General features: G+C 39.4%; 1 protein-coding gene across 1 annotated transcript; it reads left to right on the forward strand.

Annotated features, from left to right (window-relative positions):
* The first annotated feature begins 1,066 nt into the window (after positions 1 to 1,066).
* Positions 1,067 to 19,529, forward strand: LOC135475343 (uncharacterized). The gene is made up of 7 exons (XM_064755201.1): positions 1,067 to 2,463; positions 10,857 to 10,986; positions 11,674 to 11,839; positions 14,053 to 15,106; positions 16,281 to 16,398; positions 16,698 to 16,852; positions 17,447 to 19,529. Exons 1-7 carry the CDS (start codon positions 1,496 to 1,498, stop codon positions 17,550 to 17,552), a joined length of 2,697 nt encoding a protein of 898 aa, XP_064611271.1. The 5' UTR covers positions 1,067 to 1,495; the 3' UTR covers positions 17,553 to 19,529.
* Positions 19,530 to 22,296: the final 2,767 nt, after the last annotated feature.

Here is a 22,296-nt window from a genome sequence, read left to right on the forward strand (position 1 = left end):
ACTGGTAATTTACTTTACAACACGTTTTTTACCATTTATATTTTGAAATTGGAAGTAAAAAAAACAAACATGTCAGAATATTTTCTTTTGATTCAAGTATATGTGTATCTTATAATACATACGGCTATATGCATTTGCATTGTTTTAATGTTATTATATCTTAACTATGATGACAACACACATTTTTGAATAATCCTAGACCAGTGACGTCTAATAAATTCCAATTAACATCACCGCATTTTTGTTTGATTTATTCTCATTAAGCCTTAATGGACACCGGGGGCGTGTAATTTAATACTTAAGCATTTCCATGAACAGTTAGAATAAAACTTTAACTGAGGTTAATTGACAACAGACCGTATTTCACTGGTCAGGTGTGACCATTTGCCAATTATAACACTGTTGTCACTGCTCTTTATGCTCTTTTATTATATTAATATAACCTTTAAGTGCTATATGTCATTTATCAAACATGAATTAACTGTTTCTTTAATCAAGTCATAGTTGATCTTATTTGTAAACAGAACAGCATGTCAGATGCAAGGCAGCTCATCCTTTCTCGAATGAGCGTGCTTACCATACGATAGCTCGCTTATGTATCATTTCTGGATTCTAGCCAACTAGGTATATATGTACAAACCCGGACCTTGAGAGACGAGGGAAAACTGCATGCAAACACATGCATCCAGAATTGCCAACTCTATAAAAATTATACGCGGCACATAATGTATTCATAGCATGATAATTTTTCAGATTTTTTAAGCAAATATAAAAAGCTCAGATTGTTCTTTCAAATAGCTCTAGAGGCGTATGCATAAACCCATCACGTCCACACAGTCTTTACCGCTAAAATTTTTTATGGCAATACATTGCTGTAAAAGTGTGGAATTCGTCGTCGGTCACTATCTGACGGGTACAGTTCACATATATATGTGACTAGCAGCCCAGTACAGACGGTCCCAATTTCACGCCGGGGTGATTTCTGCCCGTATTAACGCTGTCCTTCCCTTTGGCCCATATGCTGATACGCATTTTTACTAAGCGTACCTGAATTCGAAAAGAAAAAAGCCCGCGACGACAGTTTAAATGCCATCTGTCGTGGCAGCAGACGAAGAATGTGGCCGCTACCGGCTCGAGGAGAGCGATCGGCATCTGGGTATAAGGCTGTCGGAATTGACCAGTGCGTCTGGGTTAAGTCTGAAGGGGTTAGGCTATTGACAGAAGGAAGGCCAGTGCTATAATACCTGTATACACACAGCCTCTCTGTTACCGCCTGTAACCTCGCATAATCACATTTATGTTTGTAGAGCGGAGAAAAGCGAACACGATCGCTTCAATGTGTCGTGAGCGGAGACGGGTGGGCCCCTGGAACTGCACTGGGCGCAGAAGCTTTTCATGTAACGACACACCTTTGTCGCCGGTGTCAATCGGGAAGGTAAATTGAAACAAGGATTGGAATTTTCAAGTCGACGATTGAGTGAAAGTTTGTTTCAAAATGGATGGGTTCGCACTCTGGCTGTTCACGGTGATTGTGTTAGTTTACCAGCTGAGTTCTCTGAGAGACACCAGATCCAACGGACCTTTTCGATGGATGCGGTGGGACAGTTACGACGAAATTGACACAAAGTTTACGTCTGTTAATTCCAAAAACTGCATGACGAAGATGAAAGAGGATTTGATGTTTCCGGACTCGACCGTGGCTCAAAAACCGCAATTCAACCAACTGCCGACCCAACCTTGGTACCAGAATCGGACGACGCTTATCCATATGCACAATATGGCACTCAACAGGGCCTTCTTCTACAGTTTTATTTTCCAAAAGTTGAACAAAACCGAGCAGTTTGCTTACCAGCCTGACTGGCAGTACTATTACATGAGCGCCACTGCTGACGTCAACGCTAACCCTAACATGATTAACGGAAGCGCCGTGTTTTTCGCATTCAACTCTTCCTATCCCAACTGGTTTGTCACACTGCCTTTCAACACAACTCTCGAGCTATTTGCACCTAAATCCTGGCGATGGGATGACTACGGTGATCAAGATAACTGGCTTAGAGAACCGACCAAAAGGGTAGCCATGGTCAGGGACATTGGGGCCGGGCTAGGCAGCAACTATACTCATGACGCGTTTAAAATGAACCCGTGGTACACGGGTACCTCCACCGGGTTTAGGTGGCTTCCGGATAAAGATGCGAAAATGGACACTGTCACGAAGTTTACATACAGCGTGGGCATAAAATACTCCGATGTCACAGGAACTTTCGTCGCAGACGAGTATGAAGGTACGGCATTCTTCGGACCCGCCTCACCTGGCGCTTTGGACAAAGACATAGCCTTGCCCGTGCTTTTCACGAGACCCTATTACGACTGTGGCCAGGCTAATAAATGGATCGTCAGTGCGTATTCTCCAATAGTTGACTTCATGCCCCGTTACAGCAATTGGACACATCTTAGGCGTGCCACGTAAGCATACTGATATATTATTACTATAAGGAGACCTGTACTCAAATGTGACGTGTACTCCGTTGTTCCGTTCTTTCCTTATAGTGCAGAGCCCTGACACTCGTATCTATACGGTATATATAGTTCACATGTACATGGACATGCTTGTTTGGTTCACGTGACGGTGTCGTTGACATAGTAACGACCACTTTATGGTATGCTGTCGTGAGCTATCAACAGTGCCACGAACACCTCCTGAATGTGACATTTCTTTGAGACAGAGACATCGCTCCTATTCATTTTCCATTTTCTTGTATCCAAAGTAGAGCAGACACGAATAATATATACGAGAATAGCGCTTTTATTAAACCGTGTATACATCCAGACACGGTATAAATACATCCACATTTACCACTTAGCCTAATCTCTGTATCATATGTCTCATTTACAGCCCACAGATTATCGGTCCACAGCTTTACACATTTTTTCCAGCAGCTTAACGTATGTTTTTGTATCCGTTTCGCTTAGTTTATTTTAAAATTATGACGCACCAAATTTATCACGAGTATAGAGAATGTCACCATTATGATATGACTCAATCGGCTTAAAGATGAAGCCAGATGATTAAACACATTATATGTACATGTATGATTCAGCATCTATATAGATGAAACTTAATGAGCTCTTAACAAATTATACAAGAATTAACAGAAGATACCCCACACCTTCACTCTCTTCATCAGGGCAAATCCAGCCCAATAGCCCCAAAAATTACCTATCACAAAATGTCCGTCTCGTCTGTTCACGCGTTACTATTCAAACTGGGTAAGGAAGTTCCTAAATTCGTAATACGGGTCACATTATAACATTTTCAAATTTTAGAATCATTTTAACACTACAAATACACACAGAGGCTTAATATTTGCTAAAAGGAAATAATGGGAACTATTCTTATTAATGCAGAAAATGTGATTTGATTAGCGAGCATGGATTTTTTGCAAAAATCCTCGCCGTACATGCAGATTGTACGTTGAAAGGATGGTAACCGTAAATAGTTGCTGCAGTGTAACCCCAACAACACATACATATCCGCAGATAATCCTCATCTTGGTCATCAAGTTTTACGAAAATCCCATCCAAATTGTATGAGGAGATTCATTCACAAGAAATCCTGTCGATTGCTTTACTCTTCTATTTTAAACACTGGGAATAGCAAATGAGACACAGGTAGTAATTCTTGAACTGAGCAAATTAATTTATTTTGGTTGCCAGAGTGTTCACTGTTAGTGGTCATAAATGTATCAATCCAACCAATTCTCTTGTTTCTAACTTGGAAAATCTGATCTACGTTATACTGTAATGTTTGTTTTCAAAACGGGTATAGCTAACACTCTCGTAAAACAAATATGCACGGTTCTGTACACACACTTGTTTGCGTAGAATGAATGAATGAAGGCTTGGGGTTTAACGTCGTACGTAACAATTTTTCAGTCATATGACGACGAGGCGCCATTACGTGTGTGTACATATAATGTGTCTTCTTGTGGCAGGGCGATTCGATGCCTCCAAAGTGCTGCCGCCATTAAAGTATTATGACGAAGACACCAGACATGACACCCCACCTAGTCACATTATACTGACACTGGGCCAACCAGTCTTGTCTCCTTGCTCTAACCTCTGAGTGCTGAGAACCAAACGAGGTAGCAACAAGTACCATTTTTAATGTCTTTGATATGGCCCGACCTGGCTCCCGATGTAAACAGTGTGTGTATATATCACATATACGTACAAAATCTTAAGCATACATACACACATAGTCTACATACACATAGGTGCACGTTGTGACACACATTTAAAGTGTAGGCACATAAAGATGATGTATGCAAGGTACACGTTAAAGTTCCTGCATGTGCAATTAAAGCTTTTTACAATTAACGTGTGTCCGTGGAACAGGTCTTGCGTAGTTTTTGTACATAATTGCTTTCAGCTGCAAATATAATGTGTTAGATTTAACAGAAAGTCTGCTATCTGAGTGATGCTAGAATATATTCTTTTATTGCGGCAGATTAATCTGTTAAATATAACACAAATATTCTGTTAATTCAACGTAACCACTCTGTTAGACCAACAGGATATTGTGTTGAATATGTCACAAAATTGTGTTATAAGAACAGAAGACATTCTACTATCACTCAGACAACAAACTTTGTGTTAAATATAACAGATTAATATTTTGAGTGTAGCAAGGTTACATTCGTTATGTATAACGTAAAATAGATCCTAAATTATATATATATATCTATGGATTCACCGAATATAATGTATTTAGAGCTCTGTCCCTGTCCGAATTCTGTACCGTTAGCATTTATGCCAGTTATACATGTGATTTGGACTTCTCTGAAACCTTTCATTTCTAACATCTCGCCAAACACCCTTAAATTTCTTCAAATCCGTTCTCCAATGAGATTGGCACTGTTGTTGGAACAGACCATTCAGAAGTTTAGTTGTTATTATATAAAATTCCGCTATACGCTGTGTTATAGGAGACTTGTCAGTATTTATGTCTATTGAATCAACATGGTGATTTCAAGGACAGCTGCGACCAAATCGCGACAGAGATGTATACACGTACCTATATTTGTATTTGACATTGGAATTATTCGTAGAGTAACAGTTTGAAATTTGAATCTGAAGTCATGCCTGCAATCCTCCCGCATGCATGCGTAATTGAGTGAATGAGTGTTTGAGGTTTGACGTCGTATTTAACAATTTTTCAGATATATGACGACGAAGGAATCCTTACAGTGCATGTAATGTGCCTCTTTGTTGCAGGACGGATTTCCACCGCTCTTTTATCTAGTGCTGCCTCACTGAGACGTCTTACTGAAGGCAAGTAAGGCGCCCCGCCCGAGTCATTATACTGATACAGGTCATCCAGTCGTTGCACTTTTCCCTTAATAGTGGGCGCCAAGCGAGCAAGTTCTAACTTCCTCTTTTAAAATCTATCTGTGACTCGACCCAGGATTGACCCTGCACCTACCTCTCCCGAACATGGGTAATTGAAAAGTGATTATTGCTTCTATATTCTACTCTTCCAGCTTTATTAATTACTATTTATACATTATGGTTGAGCCTCCGTGGCTCAGTTGGATAGTGCGCTAGCGCAGCGTAATGGCCCAGGAGCCTCTCACCAATACGGTCGCTATGAGCTCGTCCAGCTCATCCTGGCTTCCTCTCCGGCTGTAAGTGGGAAGGTCTGACAGCAACTTGCGGATGGTCGTGGGTTTTCCCCGGGCTCTGCCCGGTTTCCTCCCACTATAATACTGGCCGCCGTCGTAGAAGTGAAATATCCTTGAGTACGACGTAAAGTACAAATCAAATAAATAAATAAATATATTATATATAACACGTTCCTTTGGTAATGAATGCTTTATTTTGTTTTGGATCTTACGACTACTAACTTGGAATACGGCTTTAAGGTGTACGGGAGGTGAACGATAAGTTTGAGATGACATGCATGGGAGTGCTTAGTTAGTCACGAAACCAAGATGGTCATTTACCCACTTGAAGGTTAGAATTTATGTTCAGGTGGGTAATCAGGAGGATAGCATTCTTGGTAATATATATCCTGCATGTATGTAAATGTGGGTGTGGACAATGTAAAATCAAGGGTAGAATTCATGTCGTCTATCTAAATGAGAGGGTATAGAAAGAGCCGGGTATTCATGTACCTATAAGCTGCCAGGGAAGAAAAGCCAAGAAATATAAACCCTAATTTATTGCAACTGTTCTTATTAACATTATGCCGAAATCCGTTCATTCTTTAAGATCATGGCGATCTGACACATCGATCAGTAGAATGTATGTGATCTTGGTTGATAGCAAGTAGATTAAAGGACAAGACAGCACCTGGCTAAAACATATTTCTATCGAAAGCAGTATTCTCAAGTTTTCTAAAAAGTATCATACTTTATTATTTCAATGAAATTTCACCGAATAACATGTAGAACAATATGACAATATTGCACAAATCGCTGGTGTTAATCGAGGCAGACATCCTGAGAGTTTTATCCAATGAAATACGTTGCTATCAGAATGCGCGGCCTAAGCTGTGACATAGTCTGTACCCATTCTCTCCATGATATTATTTGATTATAACACAGAACCACTGTATGTGATATCATTTTGAAATCGTTTACAAGGATTTAGTTACGTGTAGCCGAAGGGCCATTTCATACAGGGTTGTGGGATAGGTGTGTATCAGTTACGGTCCACCACAGACGTTAATTAATTTATTTACAAGCCGTCTAATATTCAACGATTGCATCACAAAAGTTATGTCATAGCATAATGTCTCGACTACAAAACCGCATTTATGTCCCCATAGATCCTAGGCCTACTTAGACGCGCTGTTTAAATTATACAAATACATCTTTTGTCGTTCTTTTTAGCGTTTAGTCGGCAGTTTCCAAATAACAAGTATCAGGGTCAGTGAAAAATTCATTAGGGATGCCGGAGGTTATTGGGATTGACAAAACGGAATCTCACCGAACAGTGCTTAAAATTAATTATTCCTTATGATATATTGTTTTTTTCTCTAAGTTTATTAGAAGTGAAGAATTTAAATTTTGCTCCTTTGTCTTTTCTCGCATACAAGTGATGGGTTTTTCCCGTTTTGTTTTATAAAATATACTAAAATTATTGAAACGCCGTGTTCAAGCGGAGGTGCTTTCTCTAACGTCCGCGATAGCCAGGTCAACAGAGCTCTCATCTTAGACGCCACCACCACAAAACCGAAGCATAAAATTCAACGACAGTCGACTGCCTAGATCAGCCTCACTGGTGCTTAAATATATTTCCATTTGTTTCAGAATTGATCATGAATCTAGTTGTACGACAATCCTGTCGTAATTTATATACATTTAATATGGGTCAAAATAACCAGCACAACCTCTCTGGACGGTACGACCTGAACCAGGAATATCCCGGCCATGCATCAAGCGGGCTTACTTGTATCAACAGTTCAAGCGGTGGAAGAAATATCCTTCCAGTGTGTCCAGTTTCTGAGGAAGCTATTTATTGGACCCTCATCGCCGAAGTCCACAACATTTATCTGCCATAGACTACTGCTTTGATTATAATACTGAAATACCTTCGAAGTTAGAGAGCTAGAGTAAACTTGACGTCACCTTCCTGTCGATAATGGAGGCGCACTGAAGCTGTGTCAACACAAAGTTTCACCAAACTTTTATTGAGTTGAAAAAAATTTTAAGATACTTTGAAAGGTAGCCTTTCAGTGGACATAAACATTAGTCGGTGCTGTCTTTCACTTTTACTACATGTACAGGAAACGCAAAACAGTGTATCTTGCATAGCCGTTTGAACCATATCCGCTAAGCCTTGACACGTGCTTTTGTCGAGTTGCAACTAGTAGAAATTTCGCAAGATTCAACCGAGACAACAGCTGGCCTATACATCCAATGTATTTTTGTTAAGTTTCATATTCTTTACATCAGACAATCCTGAAACAACTGACTGCATTTAGAAGGATGTTTTCTGTCAAATCAATGTTGAAAGCTTCATTACTCTCATAATACTGAAATGTTATAAATAACGTTGGTAATGTTAAGGCCAACATTCTGGCAGTTGTACATGGATGGAGGTGGGAAAACGTTTATAGTGTCAGGTTAACGCTTAACTGGTAACACCTTCAAAATATTTAGGAAATGTTGTACGTAGCTTGGTGAAAAGTAATAATGCGGATTTGTACTTTTTGGATGAAATCCAGCATTTTGTTTGAAGGGCATGCTGTATGAAATCTTGCTGCGCGTTACTCTTGTTGTGGGTTACCTTTGTAGCGCGTTTATCTTGTTGGGTGTTACTCTTGTTGCGGGTTACCTTTGTTGCGCGCTAAAAGTTTGTTGGTAATTTGTCGCGAGACCGTAGTAGAGACGGTTTCCTCCTAATAGATGATCACAGTAGCATAAGCGAAATAGTCACAATTAACTTTTTGGGTGTGAAACGCTATTAAAATAAGTAAGTAGGTAGGTAGATCTTTATCGCTGCAAGTTGTCAAATACCGTTTTGTGGATTATGTATATACTTAAATGACTTGTCCTTATTGCTGCTTCGTTTGGCGCTCAGCACTCTGGGGTTATAAAGCAAGGAAACAAGGCTGGTGCTTCTAGTGTCAGCATAAATGTGTTTGAGTGTGATCTGATATCTGATGTCTTCCGGATGATACTTTAGTGGCGACAGCACCTTAGCGGCATGGACTTGCCACAAAAAGAAACAGTGTACGGACACCTAATGATTTCTTGTCGTTATATAACTGAAAAATTGTTGAATACGGAGTAAAAGCTTAAGCATATATATGTACTTAAATAACTGAGACTACTATTCCGCAAGACATTTGTTTGTTATCATTTAGTGGCAATGACTATTCATACATTATATTGTACAGCGATATAACTGATGTACACGTAAAATTTGGATGTTTCACGAAACTGGGAAGCTTACATACGCTTTAAAATATTCCCCGTTGTGGCCATAACCGACATACGGAGTTTTACACGGGCTGTTGTTGAGTCAACCGCCGTGTAACCATCTGACATAGTATATCGCTGTAAGAAGTGCCCCTTACCCAGGGGTCATGTTCACGAGGGATGCACTATTTCTAGGACATTGTTAGGACAAAAGACGCGTATCCTCTACGGGTATTTTATTACACAACTAGACAGAACAAGTTCTGTAATTTATTTGTCAAGGCAATATCTCATGCTGAAATTCGACACAAATGGATCTGAACTGGCGTGTGTTTTTATTAACAAATACAACATTAAACTTCCATTCTGTCGAAACTCTGATAGACATGTGGGGTAAAATGTCATGAAATCCGAAGAAAACAGCTTTCAGAAAGGAATATATGTTGGTAAAATAATACAAATAACCTCTGTAGAACCCCTGAACTACCCCTTAGGCGGGTAACATACCCCTTAGGACGTGCCTGAGAAAAACCTCCTTGTCTCTCCGGCTTTTTTAAGCTAAGTCAGCGCATGACACCTTGAATACAGCTAAATCTGTGTTACATATCGTGCTGTTCACGCTAAGATACTGTTCAAGGGCGAGGTTTCGGTCGTTAGTTTTGGAGATTTGGAATGTATATTTTACACTATTTACCTAATAGAGGAAAATATATAGGTTATTGGTATCGTTTTACTGATTTTCTTCCCTCTGAATTTCACCCCATTTAGTCCCTTGTATGTGTCTGTGTATATCTTCTACATCTCTCCACTGACAACACGCAAATACAGAGTAAATGTATACCAACTACATGTATGACTTTGGTATCATGTATAGTCGTTATCATGTTCATAATGGAAGAACGCGCTCTGTCGTGATAAAGATCTCTATGCTCTTGGCGGAGGAACATGTGGGGATATAGAACATTTGGATGGTGATAAAAAATCATTTTCAGAAACAATAGAATGAACCATTGATATTCATTGTTTGCTGTGTCCTTTAGTATTCATTTCTTTAACATTTAAACTTTAACTTCAAGGCGAAGTCTCATCTTCAGGCAGATGTGTTACATTACATTTTCGGCTAATGAGCTATGCTCATTTTGTCACTATTTCACTGTTTAGCTTAGCTTAGATTAGTTTATTTATTTTAGAAAACATCAAAGTCTATCTACAGAATTAAGGCATGCAGAATAAAGAGTAAAAATAGCAATTAAAACTGTACAAAGTACAGGTATAGAATGTTGCCATAAACATTTTTTTATTTGATTCTTTACATTTCCTTCAGAGCGAATCATGCCAGTGGTACAGTTACTTGTTGTAAATATCAGTCAACAGATTCTGAGGGCGTGACAAAAATGTATATTTGAGTAAGCTCATTCGACATGATTGAAACTGGAAGAGTCCAAAATGTTATGCGATCGTATTAGCCTAAACTTTTGTGGGGGGTTGCTCGACTAAATATGATGACTGCACTGTTCTTTCCCCTGAACGCTTGAGAGCAGATCTGTTGCAGATATATGCTGTAGAATTTGGATTATTATTTATAATGAAAATATTAATAACCTAATACACAAAATTAACCGCGGAACAGAATGGAGACAAGATAAAAGGTCTGTGGCCACGGTTACCATTCTATAATGAAAATGAGGATTTCATCCAAATAAGTTGCTATGCATCTCGCTGTTTTCAGAACAAAATTAAATATTGTATATATTTTATTTCGAAACATTTCGTAGTACTGGCTGAATGTTCATGTTTCACTGAATATTACGTACCGTATGTGTATCACACAATGACGCCCTGAGAAGGATAAATGTGGGTTTATACCATGCTTCGTCCAGTTCATCAAAGACTTAATTACTGTATGTATATTATATTCTATGGTTGTAGGATCACTGCTCTGGTTGTTATAGACACTGATTTTAACAAACTGGATTTCAACGCATGCCCAGTAGCTGTTGGTAATCCTGGTCCGAGTTACCTGTCTGGGATAGACAGGTGTAAAACGAAGACGACAATGGTGAGTAATAAAGGCGGAGAAAACATAAAATGAAGTACCTTTATTAAGGACGTCAGGAGGTACACGAGAAACTGTATCTAGAATCTGTATCAGCTTTTGAGATGGTCTTGCACAGCCTAACGTTAGTTGAAGATCACTTGGCTTCCACCAAAATGATGTGGATATCTCAACGTCACATGAACGTGAAAAAGTTCGTCAGTAACTTGCCAAAGAGCGATGGTTTATCGCGGACAAAGGTCTTGAAGGGTACTGCAAAAACGCATGATTCCTTTTAGACCGTGACAGATAGCCCATCGTAACGTTCCCACCGTAACGCTCAGCTCCGGTCACATAGGCTTCCACCGACAATTTTACTAAAAACACCGGCTCGAACCCTACCTAATTTTTGCTATCCACCGATTCCCTAAAACGGCCGAAATGTAATACTAGTATGTCAAAGCCGTCTTTCAACAGTAATCCAGCCGTTTAAAGTTTGGAATCGGACCTCTCAAATCAACTTCTGCCATGTCTGGAATTTGTTTTGTCAACTCAAGGCCGCTAGAATTTTATTCCACCCAACATTCTGTTTACAATGATTGCAACTTTTAAAGAGAATGTTGGGTAGGATAAAATTTTCATATAATTACATACTTTAAACTTTTAGTTCGGGTATTGATGGTTATTCGTGATTCTATGTTATGATGGCAGTGCAAGCATAAGATGGGCTTCGGCTTTAAGAGGGGTGGATACGTGTGTATATGTCGCCCAGGCTACAGGTACCCGATGTACGTCACCCCACCGTTTCAAGGCGTGGATTTGGAACGAGCCACGGAGTATGAATACAACAACAGTTACCAGTGCGACTCTGTCGACTGTGAGTGAGATGAAGTCTTATTTGATTTCTGGTCTTCCCTTTATATGTGCATGTAGGTAAATGAAACTGCAGTTTTAGGAAACCCTTCACTTTAGCTTGTTTGCATATAGTACAGCCGGTCTTAATTCACATTAAACGAACAATGTCGAGTTCGCTTCAATACAACTATAAATATGTAGGTGACTGCATCTGTTATTTTCGGACATATTGCATATTACATACGATATTGCTCATCTCTTATAGACCAGGGCCCTCCGTGGCTCAGTTGGTTAGCGCGCTAGCGCAGCGTAATAAACCAGGGGCCTCTCACCAATGCGGTCGCCGTGAGTTCAAGTGCAGCTCATGTTGGCTTCCTTTTAGGCCGTACGTGGGAAGGTCTCTCAGCAACTTGCGGATGGTCGTTTGTTTCCCCCAGGTTTTGCCCGGTTTCGTGGCATAAGTGAAATATTTTTGAGTACGGCGTAAAACACCAATTAAATAAATAAATAAATATCTGATAGACCATATAGTGGCTATATATTATACGATATTGCTTCTCTCTTATAGATCATCTAGAGATTATCTCTAGATATAGAATATTACTATAGAATATTACTTATCTAGACCATTTAGTGATTATCTCTTATAGGATGTTCTTATCTCTTATAGACCATATAGTGCTTATCTCGTATACGATATTTCTTATGGACCTGTTAATATGTGGTTATTTCTTACACCATGTTTCTTTTCTCGTATAGTTCATATTGTGCTTATCTCTTACAGAACATATAGTTGTTATCTCTTATACATCATCTCGAGATTATTATACGATATTGCTTTTAGTGACCATACAGTGGTTATATTTTATACTATATTGCTTAGAGATCATCTACAGAAAATTGCTTATCTTTAATAGACAATATAGTAGTTATCTCCTATACAATATTGCTTATTCCTTATAGTAGTTATCTCTTATGTGATATTGCTTATCTTTTGTAGACCATATACTGATTATTTCTTTTACGATATTGCTGATCTCTTATAGTGATTATTTTTTTACGATATTGCTGACCTCTTATAGTGATTATCTCTTAAACGATATGCCTTATATAGTTATATCCTGTACAATATTGCCTATCTATTATAGACCATGTAGTGGTTATCTCGCAAACGATAGTTTTTATCACATATCTAAAGCCTTTATCTTTTTGTGTTGTGTATTTCACTCGCGCACATTGTATGTGTGTAGTATACACTGTCAAGTTACGGCCAAAGTTATCTTCTGACAATTGTGTGTATTTTTGAGATTTATTTCACCATTCATATCCAGGAAGAAACGGCCTGGTATATACAGAGCAACACTTGAACTTGGTCGATCATGCAGACCGAATGTTTCAATTCACTTCCCGCTGAGTTGGCTGCGGTTTGAGGACACTGGGTTTTATTGGAATATACATGTATCCATACACATCCAAGTTTTGTCAGATGCGATTGTTTACTCGTGATTTCGCGTGGTACCACCAATTGGGCTCATCATTTCATATACAGTGTATCACACTGCAAGGTGTGGTGGTTTCCTCTCGGTTTCCACAAATTAATGTGGTCTTCGTTAACGAATATAACGCACACTTAATTATTAAAGGGAAACTATATAGTTGATGTCATGCAGTGAGCTAATGTGTCACTTTCAGAAACTCCATTATCCACGATTTAAATTGTATGCCTTTAATGGTACAGTAAAGTTTTTATATTTTATATTACTGTGAATAAAAATTCTCTTAAACAAAAGACAACACGAGGCCAAATGTATATATACACCAATAAAATGTCCCATATTTTAAACAGCATAACGTTGCTTTTGTGATGTTGCATAACCTAGATATCGCAGTTCATACTAATAAGAATCATGTATATTGAGACAATCGAAAGCTCCGTCATGTTGTCAGGGTTATCTAATCAGGAGTTATTTCTAAAACCCGAGAAGGCGTCTGTTTCCGGTTATATGTCACCCAAGCCCTGTTTATCCTTTTAACTATATGTGCGTTGAGTTTCCGGTCGCTCTAACATGGCACATCCAATGGTCTCGCAAAAATACCTTATTAGAAGTTGATTTGTACAGCGTTACCAAGCAGTTCCGAAAAATGTCGGTGAATTTCATCTCTCTTCCCAAATAACTTGTGTAAGATTATATTATTTTTGTCTTTTCTTTAAATCTTCATTTCTGTTTTGAACAGGGGCCCAGGTCCTTCCTAATATTGAATACGACAGAGATGTGCTGATGGGACGAGTATCAAGAATCAAGCAAGCGTATTTAACAGATATCGTGAAAACCCGAGGACTGAGATCGATCAACTTGACCGCAGAGGCTTTCGGACCTCAGCTGAAGTTTTCTCGCCGGTACATGCCACGTCACTTTCGGGTTGGTCCCTCTCATGAAACTACAACGGCGGTGTCTCATTACGAGATCGTCCACAGCCACCAGCTGATGTATCGCTTCAGCGAAGAAAATGATCGCGGAAATCTGACTTGGTCAGTTTCTAGACGCGTGAGACGGAAACGATCGCTGTTCGATCAAACTAAACGCCATCGGATGGACAGAATCTTTCGCAAGAAGAAATCCGTCACGGCTGCGAACTGTGGCGGTCGTAGTGAAACAGAGTTACAGCTTCCGGGCGACGTCTCTTACGGCGTCGACGAGCAGTTTGAGGCCGAGGCACGTACCGCCTTGCGCCTTGCCCACTTCCTCTCTAACTATCTTCAAAATGTGAACTATGGCGAGAACTTTGGCGATATCCGAAGCGGAGGACATCTTCATGTTGATCATATGTTTGGAGAAGTCATCGCTAACGTCATGTCCAATTACCGCCTGTGGTCCAGTGGGATTTTCTTCGAAAGAAATTCCTTCGAAAATTCGGATGGGTCGACACGCGAGTATTTCGGGCCTTACGCTTTTCGAACAGTAAAATCAACTTACGACGCTTTCGACTGGGCTGGGCTTAGGACACCTTACACAACGCAGGATTGGTTTGTGTCTATGAAGGACAGATGGGAGACAAACTTTGAGGGTTTGGTTAAGTACAAAATGAGACCCTACTTAAGATCAGACGTGAATGGAACGGGACATAAGCGGTTTGAGTACTTTCCGATGTCGTACAAAGCACCAGAGCTGAAACACGGTCGATGGAGCCGGCCGTATTTTAAGTGTGACGGCATAACTGATGACTGGGTCATGACCTTCACTGTGCCTTTTTTCGGGAGAACGCAGTTAAGAGATAGGCTGCAGTTCAGGTAACAGTACCGATCTGTAAGGTGGCTTATCAGTGCGATACAATTACTTTTGCATTTTCTGAATTTTTGCTAGTAAGGCGGCGTATCAAGCTGTTTTATCAGTAATCTTAGTTGATCGGTTTACATTTTAGCGAAGAAAATGTTTTACATATGAAATTATTTTTTACGAGGAAATTGTTTATTACGAGGAAATTATTTTTTCACATGAAAAATGCCTCGGTGGAAATATTTCAACCGTGGTAGAAATCATTTACACCGTGGTGAAAATATTTCCAATACGGTGGAAATATTTTTCATGTAAAAAAAAATTTCCTCGCAAAGAAAAAAAAATTTTCCTCGTGAAAAACAATTCCTATATGAAACTGGTATGACCGGTGTTTTACGCCATACTCATTACGCATATTTCACTTATCCGACGGCGGCCAGCAATATGGTGGGAGGAAACTTGCAGAGCCAGGGGAATCCCACGACCATCCGTAGGTTGCTGAGAGTCCTTCTCACTTACGGCCGGAAAGGAAGTCAGGATGAGTTGGACTTGAACTCACAGCGACCGCATTGGTTGCATGGCACTAATAACCCACCGTAGATCTGTTTTGATGATTTACTTTTTAAAAATGGAAACCTACATGGAAAACGTGAATATAAAAAAGGATATGTTCAAAATTGATAAGGGGATTTGTTGAGTTTGCTGTCACATGACAGATTCAGTTGAATGCAGATTATTGTTTTCACAACGAACAACTGAGAAATAGTTCAGCAACCAACGAAGGAAGCGGCCATTCCGCTTCTTGAGACCTCTGAGATGACAAATGGGAACTAAAGTAGAATCTCTTGACACGCTACGGAGAAAAACGTTTTAATGACTGATTCACCTGGTAGCCAAATTATGATTATGAGCTGTCTCTTGTACTCTTTATACTGTCGTGAAAAAAGAAGAAGAAGCGGGAATTCACAATAGCTGCAAGACAACACAAGGAACAGATGTCTTTATGAACCCAGGTTTCCTTTAATATGAATATGCCATAATAACAAAACGAGGTTGACCAATAGTCAGACAGACGCAACAGACAGACAGACGCACTGACAAACCGACAGAGCTCCTTATGCGGATCCTTGTGACTCTGGCTGATAAAAAACGAACTTTACGCATAATCTCCATATCTAAACTTTTCAGAGGGGTCATCTCTGTGGACGTGAAGCTGGATGACCTTGACATATATCAGTGTCCTCAGCCCTTCTATGTGGCCAACGCTTTCAAAAATACGGCCCGATGCGACGGACTCTCTACTGTGGTAAGTCACTGGATGTAAATGAGTTATACAACTACGGTATCTTCTGAGATATGTCTTTCTCGCCTGTTTTACGTTACTGTTCAGCTGTGTGAGTTTGCTAATTTGCGTGTTTTACGATACGTGCTTTTTGCAAATCACTGTCCTTCATTACAGTTATTGCAACAGTGCCCTATTTGTATTAGCGCTCCCCTTAATACAATGTGTACTTTGCTACATTTAGCACTTTGTTGCACTGCCGATTGCTACAGATTGTCATTTGTTACAGTGTACCCTTTGATACAATATGCCCTTTGTTACAGTGTGCCCAGATTAAAGGGTTGAAGTTTATCGGCGGAGGGTATCGATGTAACTGCGCACCGGGGTTCGAGTACCCTCACAGAGATAAGAAGATGTGGATAGAGGGCCAGCTGCTTGAAAACGAGTATGAGAAGCAGCAGAAAGGGCTGTTTAGCAGGTAAGGAGCCGATCAGTGTCAGTTTGATGCTGGCAACAAATAAGAAAACCCAAGAAAAGTTTTGCAGTTTCGACTTGAAACTGTGCATGGTGTGCATGATATTTCTCTGATCTCATTAGTATGTATACTAATGCTATAGACACCAGTGACAGTACAGACTTCACGTGAATGCCTGTCAGTATGCTTGGGGTTTAACGTCGCACTTAGCAGTTTTTCAGTTATATGACGACGAGGAATCATTAGGTGTATGGACTTTTATTGTGTCTTCTTGTGGCAGGGGGAGTCCGTGCCGCCAAAGTGTTGCAGTCACTGAAGTATCCTTCCGAAGACATTTTTTGTCATGCTTTGACCTCTCAGTGCCGAGCGCCACGCGAGGCAGCAGCAAGTATGACCCGACCCGGGTTTTTCACGCGAGGGTCGGAAAAGAACAGCCTTGGTAACTGGCGAACATATTGCATCCCAAAGCCTATATATCAGGGCATGGCGACCCAAGCGTGTTCTTAAGCTGACGCGGATTTCCTTGTCATTGTGGTGTTGGGAAAATGGTTTCAGCGGTGGTTTACATGTCCATTATTAATTCTCTTGTTGTTCCAGGTACGACGACCTCAAGTGCCGAGTTTCCAGTGCTCCTATCCTCTACACCCATTCATTGCCGGTCCTCCTGCTGACATCCGTTCTATTTCGCATTGCTGGCCGTTGATGTAGTGGCACGAGGGCAAGGTCTGACTCATGAAGTTGAACTACAGCATCCGCTAAGCTTCTCTGAAAGAAGGAACATTGCTAACAGGTCATTTGTTTGTACATTGGCTGTGGTGTGATGTTGGCGCCGGGGGCATGGGTGCAGTGATGCTGCTGCGATATGAGCGAAACATTGTGGTACTCGTACTGACGAAGTGGTAGGCCCTGTTGCGTGGTGGGGTGTTCAGTACGGTTTTCAAATGGCTACCCTGGACAAGTAACCAGCTGTATACCTGGCAGAGAAATAAACGAAGTCAGTACACGTATAGGAGCTTTGGTCAAAATATTAGACTACCTGTTCCATTTTCTTTCAACAAAAAGTAGCAGGCTGCAGATAGCTGGTAGCCAACTATAATGAACAGTTGTATTATTTCAGTATTTGGGGATTCGTTATGGTGCAGCGGGGAATAGGCTGGCTTCTACATATTCAATTATATGTTCAACAACCTTTTTCGCTTAGGAGAATTTCCACCAAAGAAGTCGTCAAACTCTTAATATATGTATATAATGTTATGGATATCCAGTTTGCCGCAGTATTGTTTGAGACATATCAAATGGTGATCGCAACGGAAATGTCTATAAAAGCATTAATGCTACGAGTACACTTGTAATAATAACTTATGCGTGCCATTTTTTCCCATTTTCATACCAAATGCATTCATGTATATAATATATCTGTCAACCTTACTTTACAGGTTTACTCTAGTACATGGGCACACTTAGTAAGGTTTTCATCGTACAATCAGTGTTCACACTAAGACATAAAATAACGCCTTTTGTATTGTTCTCAAATATTCTTCCCATAAAATTTCTATTTAATACTGGACTAACTTTAGCTTGGAAGAAAAAACCTGTGAATGACAGCTGGATAATTAATCGGAAATATGCGAAAAATAATATTTTTAAATATCATATACTAATTTTGATACACAAAATAATTAAATAATAAAAGTGATGTTAGTAGAAATATTAAACATGTGCCGAGTCATAAATGCGAGATGACTATAATTACCTGCGTGTACATCGAATTGACTTTAAGTGGTAGCATTCTACTTGATCTTTGTATAGATAGGACGCTGTAATTGTGACGATAAAAGGTAATGTGAGAATTCAATACAAAACTATTTGTTGGAGAAAGAAATCCATAAAGTATGAAATATCAGATTACCGAACATGACTGTTCATGCATGACCACGTATACCTTTTGTTCTGGCTTAATTAATACTTGTGGTGAGTTCCTGTCCCCAAAGAACAAATACCACAAAAGTATGAGAAAAATCATGAGAAGTACCACAGATAATTATTTGAGACTATACATTGAACAAACGTCCATCAGCACTGTTTATAGTTATGGCATTCAACAGACCTCTTCAGAGAAAACCTTTGTAAAAAGTCGATGTAACCTATTGATCTATTACTGATTACGGATGAATCCGTTATATAGATGGATGAAAATGCAATCTGTCATGACTCAGAGAGCAGAGTTAACGGAAGATTGTATAAGGCTGTTGGATGTGTCAGTATTTGTTTGTGCATCAAATGCATTCCGTGTCTGTTCTGCAGCTTATTTCGTCCCCGAACTGAGGAGCTATAAGGTCACATTCCTGTCTCTCTGTCTGATTGTTATCTATCGAGTTATACTAAAAAGTTACCGGTACCAAGTTTGCCAGTTTCCATGAAATGTGGAGGGGAACGTGTCAATGGTGTCACAGCGTTGTTTGAAACAAAACTGTAGACCCTGATCAAGCGTCAGGAAAGGACCAGCATCAGTTAAAAGATTGTGCAAATAACATGACGTTTGGTCATTTCTACACCTCTTGCTCAAATTTTAAAACTGAAACACTGTCTAATAAAACTGGGTTAAAGCTTCGCCTATAACGCATTTTGGAGACGTTAACTTTTTGTGACAGATATGGGACGGATGTGTGACACATGTGTGACGAATGTTTGCCGTATTCGAAAAACAACTTCAAGTTGATGTATCTGTGTGCATGTGTTTTTACGAAAAAAATTACAAATACGTTTTAAAAACACATTGGTTTTGACTTTTTTTTTAGTTGATCAGGTTCATCTGATTGCAGTCAACTTTGAATACAACTTAGTAGTAGGTTTTACTATTAAAACTTGTAGTCATAGAACGAAGAACAATCCCAACATCAGGGAATAATATTGAACGAAACAAGACCTTGGTTACGCAAGATATCCGGGACCAATGTTTTAGTCCCGTAAATACAGCCGCTTGTGAATCCGAACAGTAATTCGGACTCCACAGTGACAAACAATCTATCATATCTTCATGTATTTTATTTATCTCTCATCCCATCGGAACAAATTTTATTTACTGGTACTTCTTTTTTTAACAAAATAGCTCTGTTTACTATTAAAATTTATATTTTTATGTAATTTAATTTAAAGTATATAAAAAAATTTTACATTGCTTTGACAATTTCTATTTGACAGCCGACGTAACTTTTAATTCAGGTTTGAACAACCAGACCCATAGAAACCAACTGTCTATAGAGGAGTTCATGCCAGCAAAACAATACCCAGTTAGCCATACTGAAGTGATGTCTACTTGGACGGGTATAGACGGACTACTCAGTATCGCTGCCAACCACTTTGTAGGGAGTACATGTATATGTAGGAGGCGTTTACAACGATTCTAAACTACATAACGCGACAGTGACGTACAGGGAGCAAATAGCATGCACTTTTCTCTTGCTTCTCATCTTTATGTCTTTAACGTTACAATATAATATGTCAGCAGATACACCCGTCCGCTCTGCGCGCAGTTTTCACCAGTGTCGATACTTCAAATGTCCTTTAAAACAAGGGGGATAAATCTGAAACTACGATGATCTGTGAGTTACTCCTCTTGTATGGCACCATCAGTGCTGACACAAGGTACATACATGAATCACTTTCTCATCTCAATCTTTTGAAAAACATAAGAAAAATCCTGCACTGCGAATCCATAGGAACCCTACACATGTACCATCAATCTTTGAAAATCACCGTTTTAGTCATACAGTCTAATTCAACTGGGGCCTGTTTTACGAAGCAATCGCAACCTGCGACTGGTGTAACTCCACGGTAACATACAGTGAGGGGATACGTTTCTGTTGGCGCAGTGTTGCAACAGTTTTGTAGTTCGGGGTCCACTGCCCTAAAGACCTGCTCAGGTTGTTCCTCTTGGTCACTTAGTTTGGCGGCCATATTGGAACTAATGGAACGGATCCTTCTAAAATATGATATGATATGCATTTAGTGCGATACCTTTTACACTTTGAAAAAGAAAATCTGTTAAAACTTTAGAAGGTCGTCACTAGTCGAATATATAACATTGTATAAAATTCTAAAAATTAACTGCGGTGATTTTTGTCAAAGTGGTCAAAGTGTTCAACGTTTCACTGGAATTTGCACGAAATTCATAGGGGTTGAACCATTTTAAGCTACCATCAATAGTGATTTAAAGACATCACCCTATTTCAGATATAGGAATTTAAGCCCATTCATTTAACCCAAACAGAGACGAACTAGACAATATTAGTTCTATGCTCTTTAACCGCCTAGTTAAGTGTCCACGATTTCCCAGAATGGCTTTTGTATCGTATAATATGCCAGCATCGCTGTGTTGCTGGTAAACCACCAAACCACTTATTTTTGACTGAGATTCAGCGTGTGATTCAAGTCGTAGCAAGATAAGTCCCTGTCGCTTAGTATACATGACAAGGTCTCTAGCTCACATCATACAAAAAGCCCTACTAAAACATGCTTTGGTAGAGTTAAATTGTTACTGTCTGTTTTTCTATAATAGAATATGTTAAACATGCACACAAGCAATATACATCAGGCTACATTCCTCTAGACTTACCATTTAGAAAAGATAGGGATACGGGAGAGCCATCTTTGAAATAAGTATGTTGTCCTTAATTTATTTACTTATTTTATTTTATTGGTGCTTTACGCCGTGCACTGAAAAATATTTCACTTATACGACAGCTCCCAGCATTATATATGGTGGTGAAATCCTATCCCCGCCTCAACTGTTCGGGCACCTTGGTTTAAATAATCGGTTGATGTCGCACGTAGGGTCACTTTGCTGGTGAATTTCTATGCGACATAAAATAGCATGCATGGAGATTAACATCACGGCGACTTTACGGCTGTGGTTTACTTTTCCGTCTCCTTCATCCATAAAAATAACAACCGTTGTATGAACAAAAAAATGAGCACAAATCGAAAAATAAAATTCGAAATCTACCTTCATGTACCTCTTCCCGAAAGTGCGTCAAAACAACGAGCTATATTACTTAAATAAACCTGAGTTGTGAAGCATGTTAGAACTCGTATCGTAGGTGCTACTGTTTACACTTTAAACACTAAGTAGGTGTTAGCTAGGTGTTTAGTTGGGTTTCATGTCATGTCCGTTTCAGAATTAAATTACACATTACCCTGAACTCTACAGCTTTCGAGTCTCAGTTCAGGAAATTGACTATATAGTTACATATTTGTTCCTTGTCTTTCTTATACGATCACTGTAAAAGTGATATAATCCTTGCTGAAAGGCATGCACTGATACAACCAATGATAACATCATAGCTGAAATCCTCTCGTGCAGATCGATATTCTGTCCATAGTCGTAGTCAAAAAAAAAAAAAAAAAAAAAAAATACAAAAATAAAAATACAAAAAAATACGAAAAAA

The sequence above is a fragment of the Liolophura sinensis genome, chromosome 9 (assembly GCF_032854445.1).
Source record: "Liolophura sinensis isolate JHLJ2023 chromosome 9, CUHK_Ljap_v2, whole genome shotgun sequence".
In the NCBI taxonomy this organism is placed as follows: Eukaryota; Metazoa; Mollusca; class Polyplacophora; order Chitonida; family Chitonidae; genus Liolophura; species Liolophura sinensis.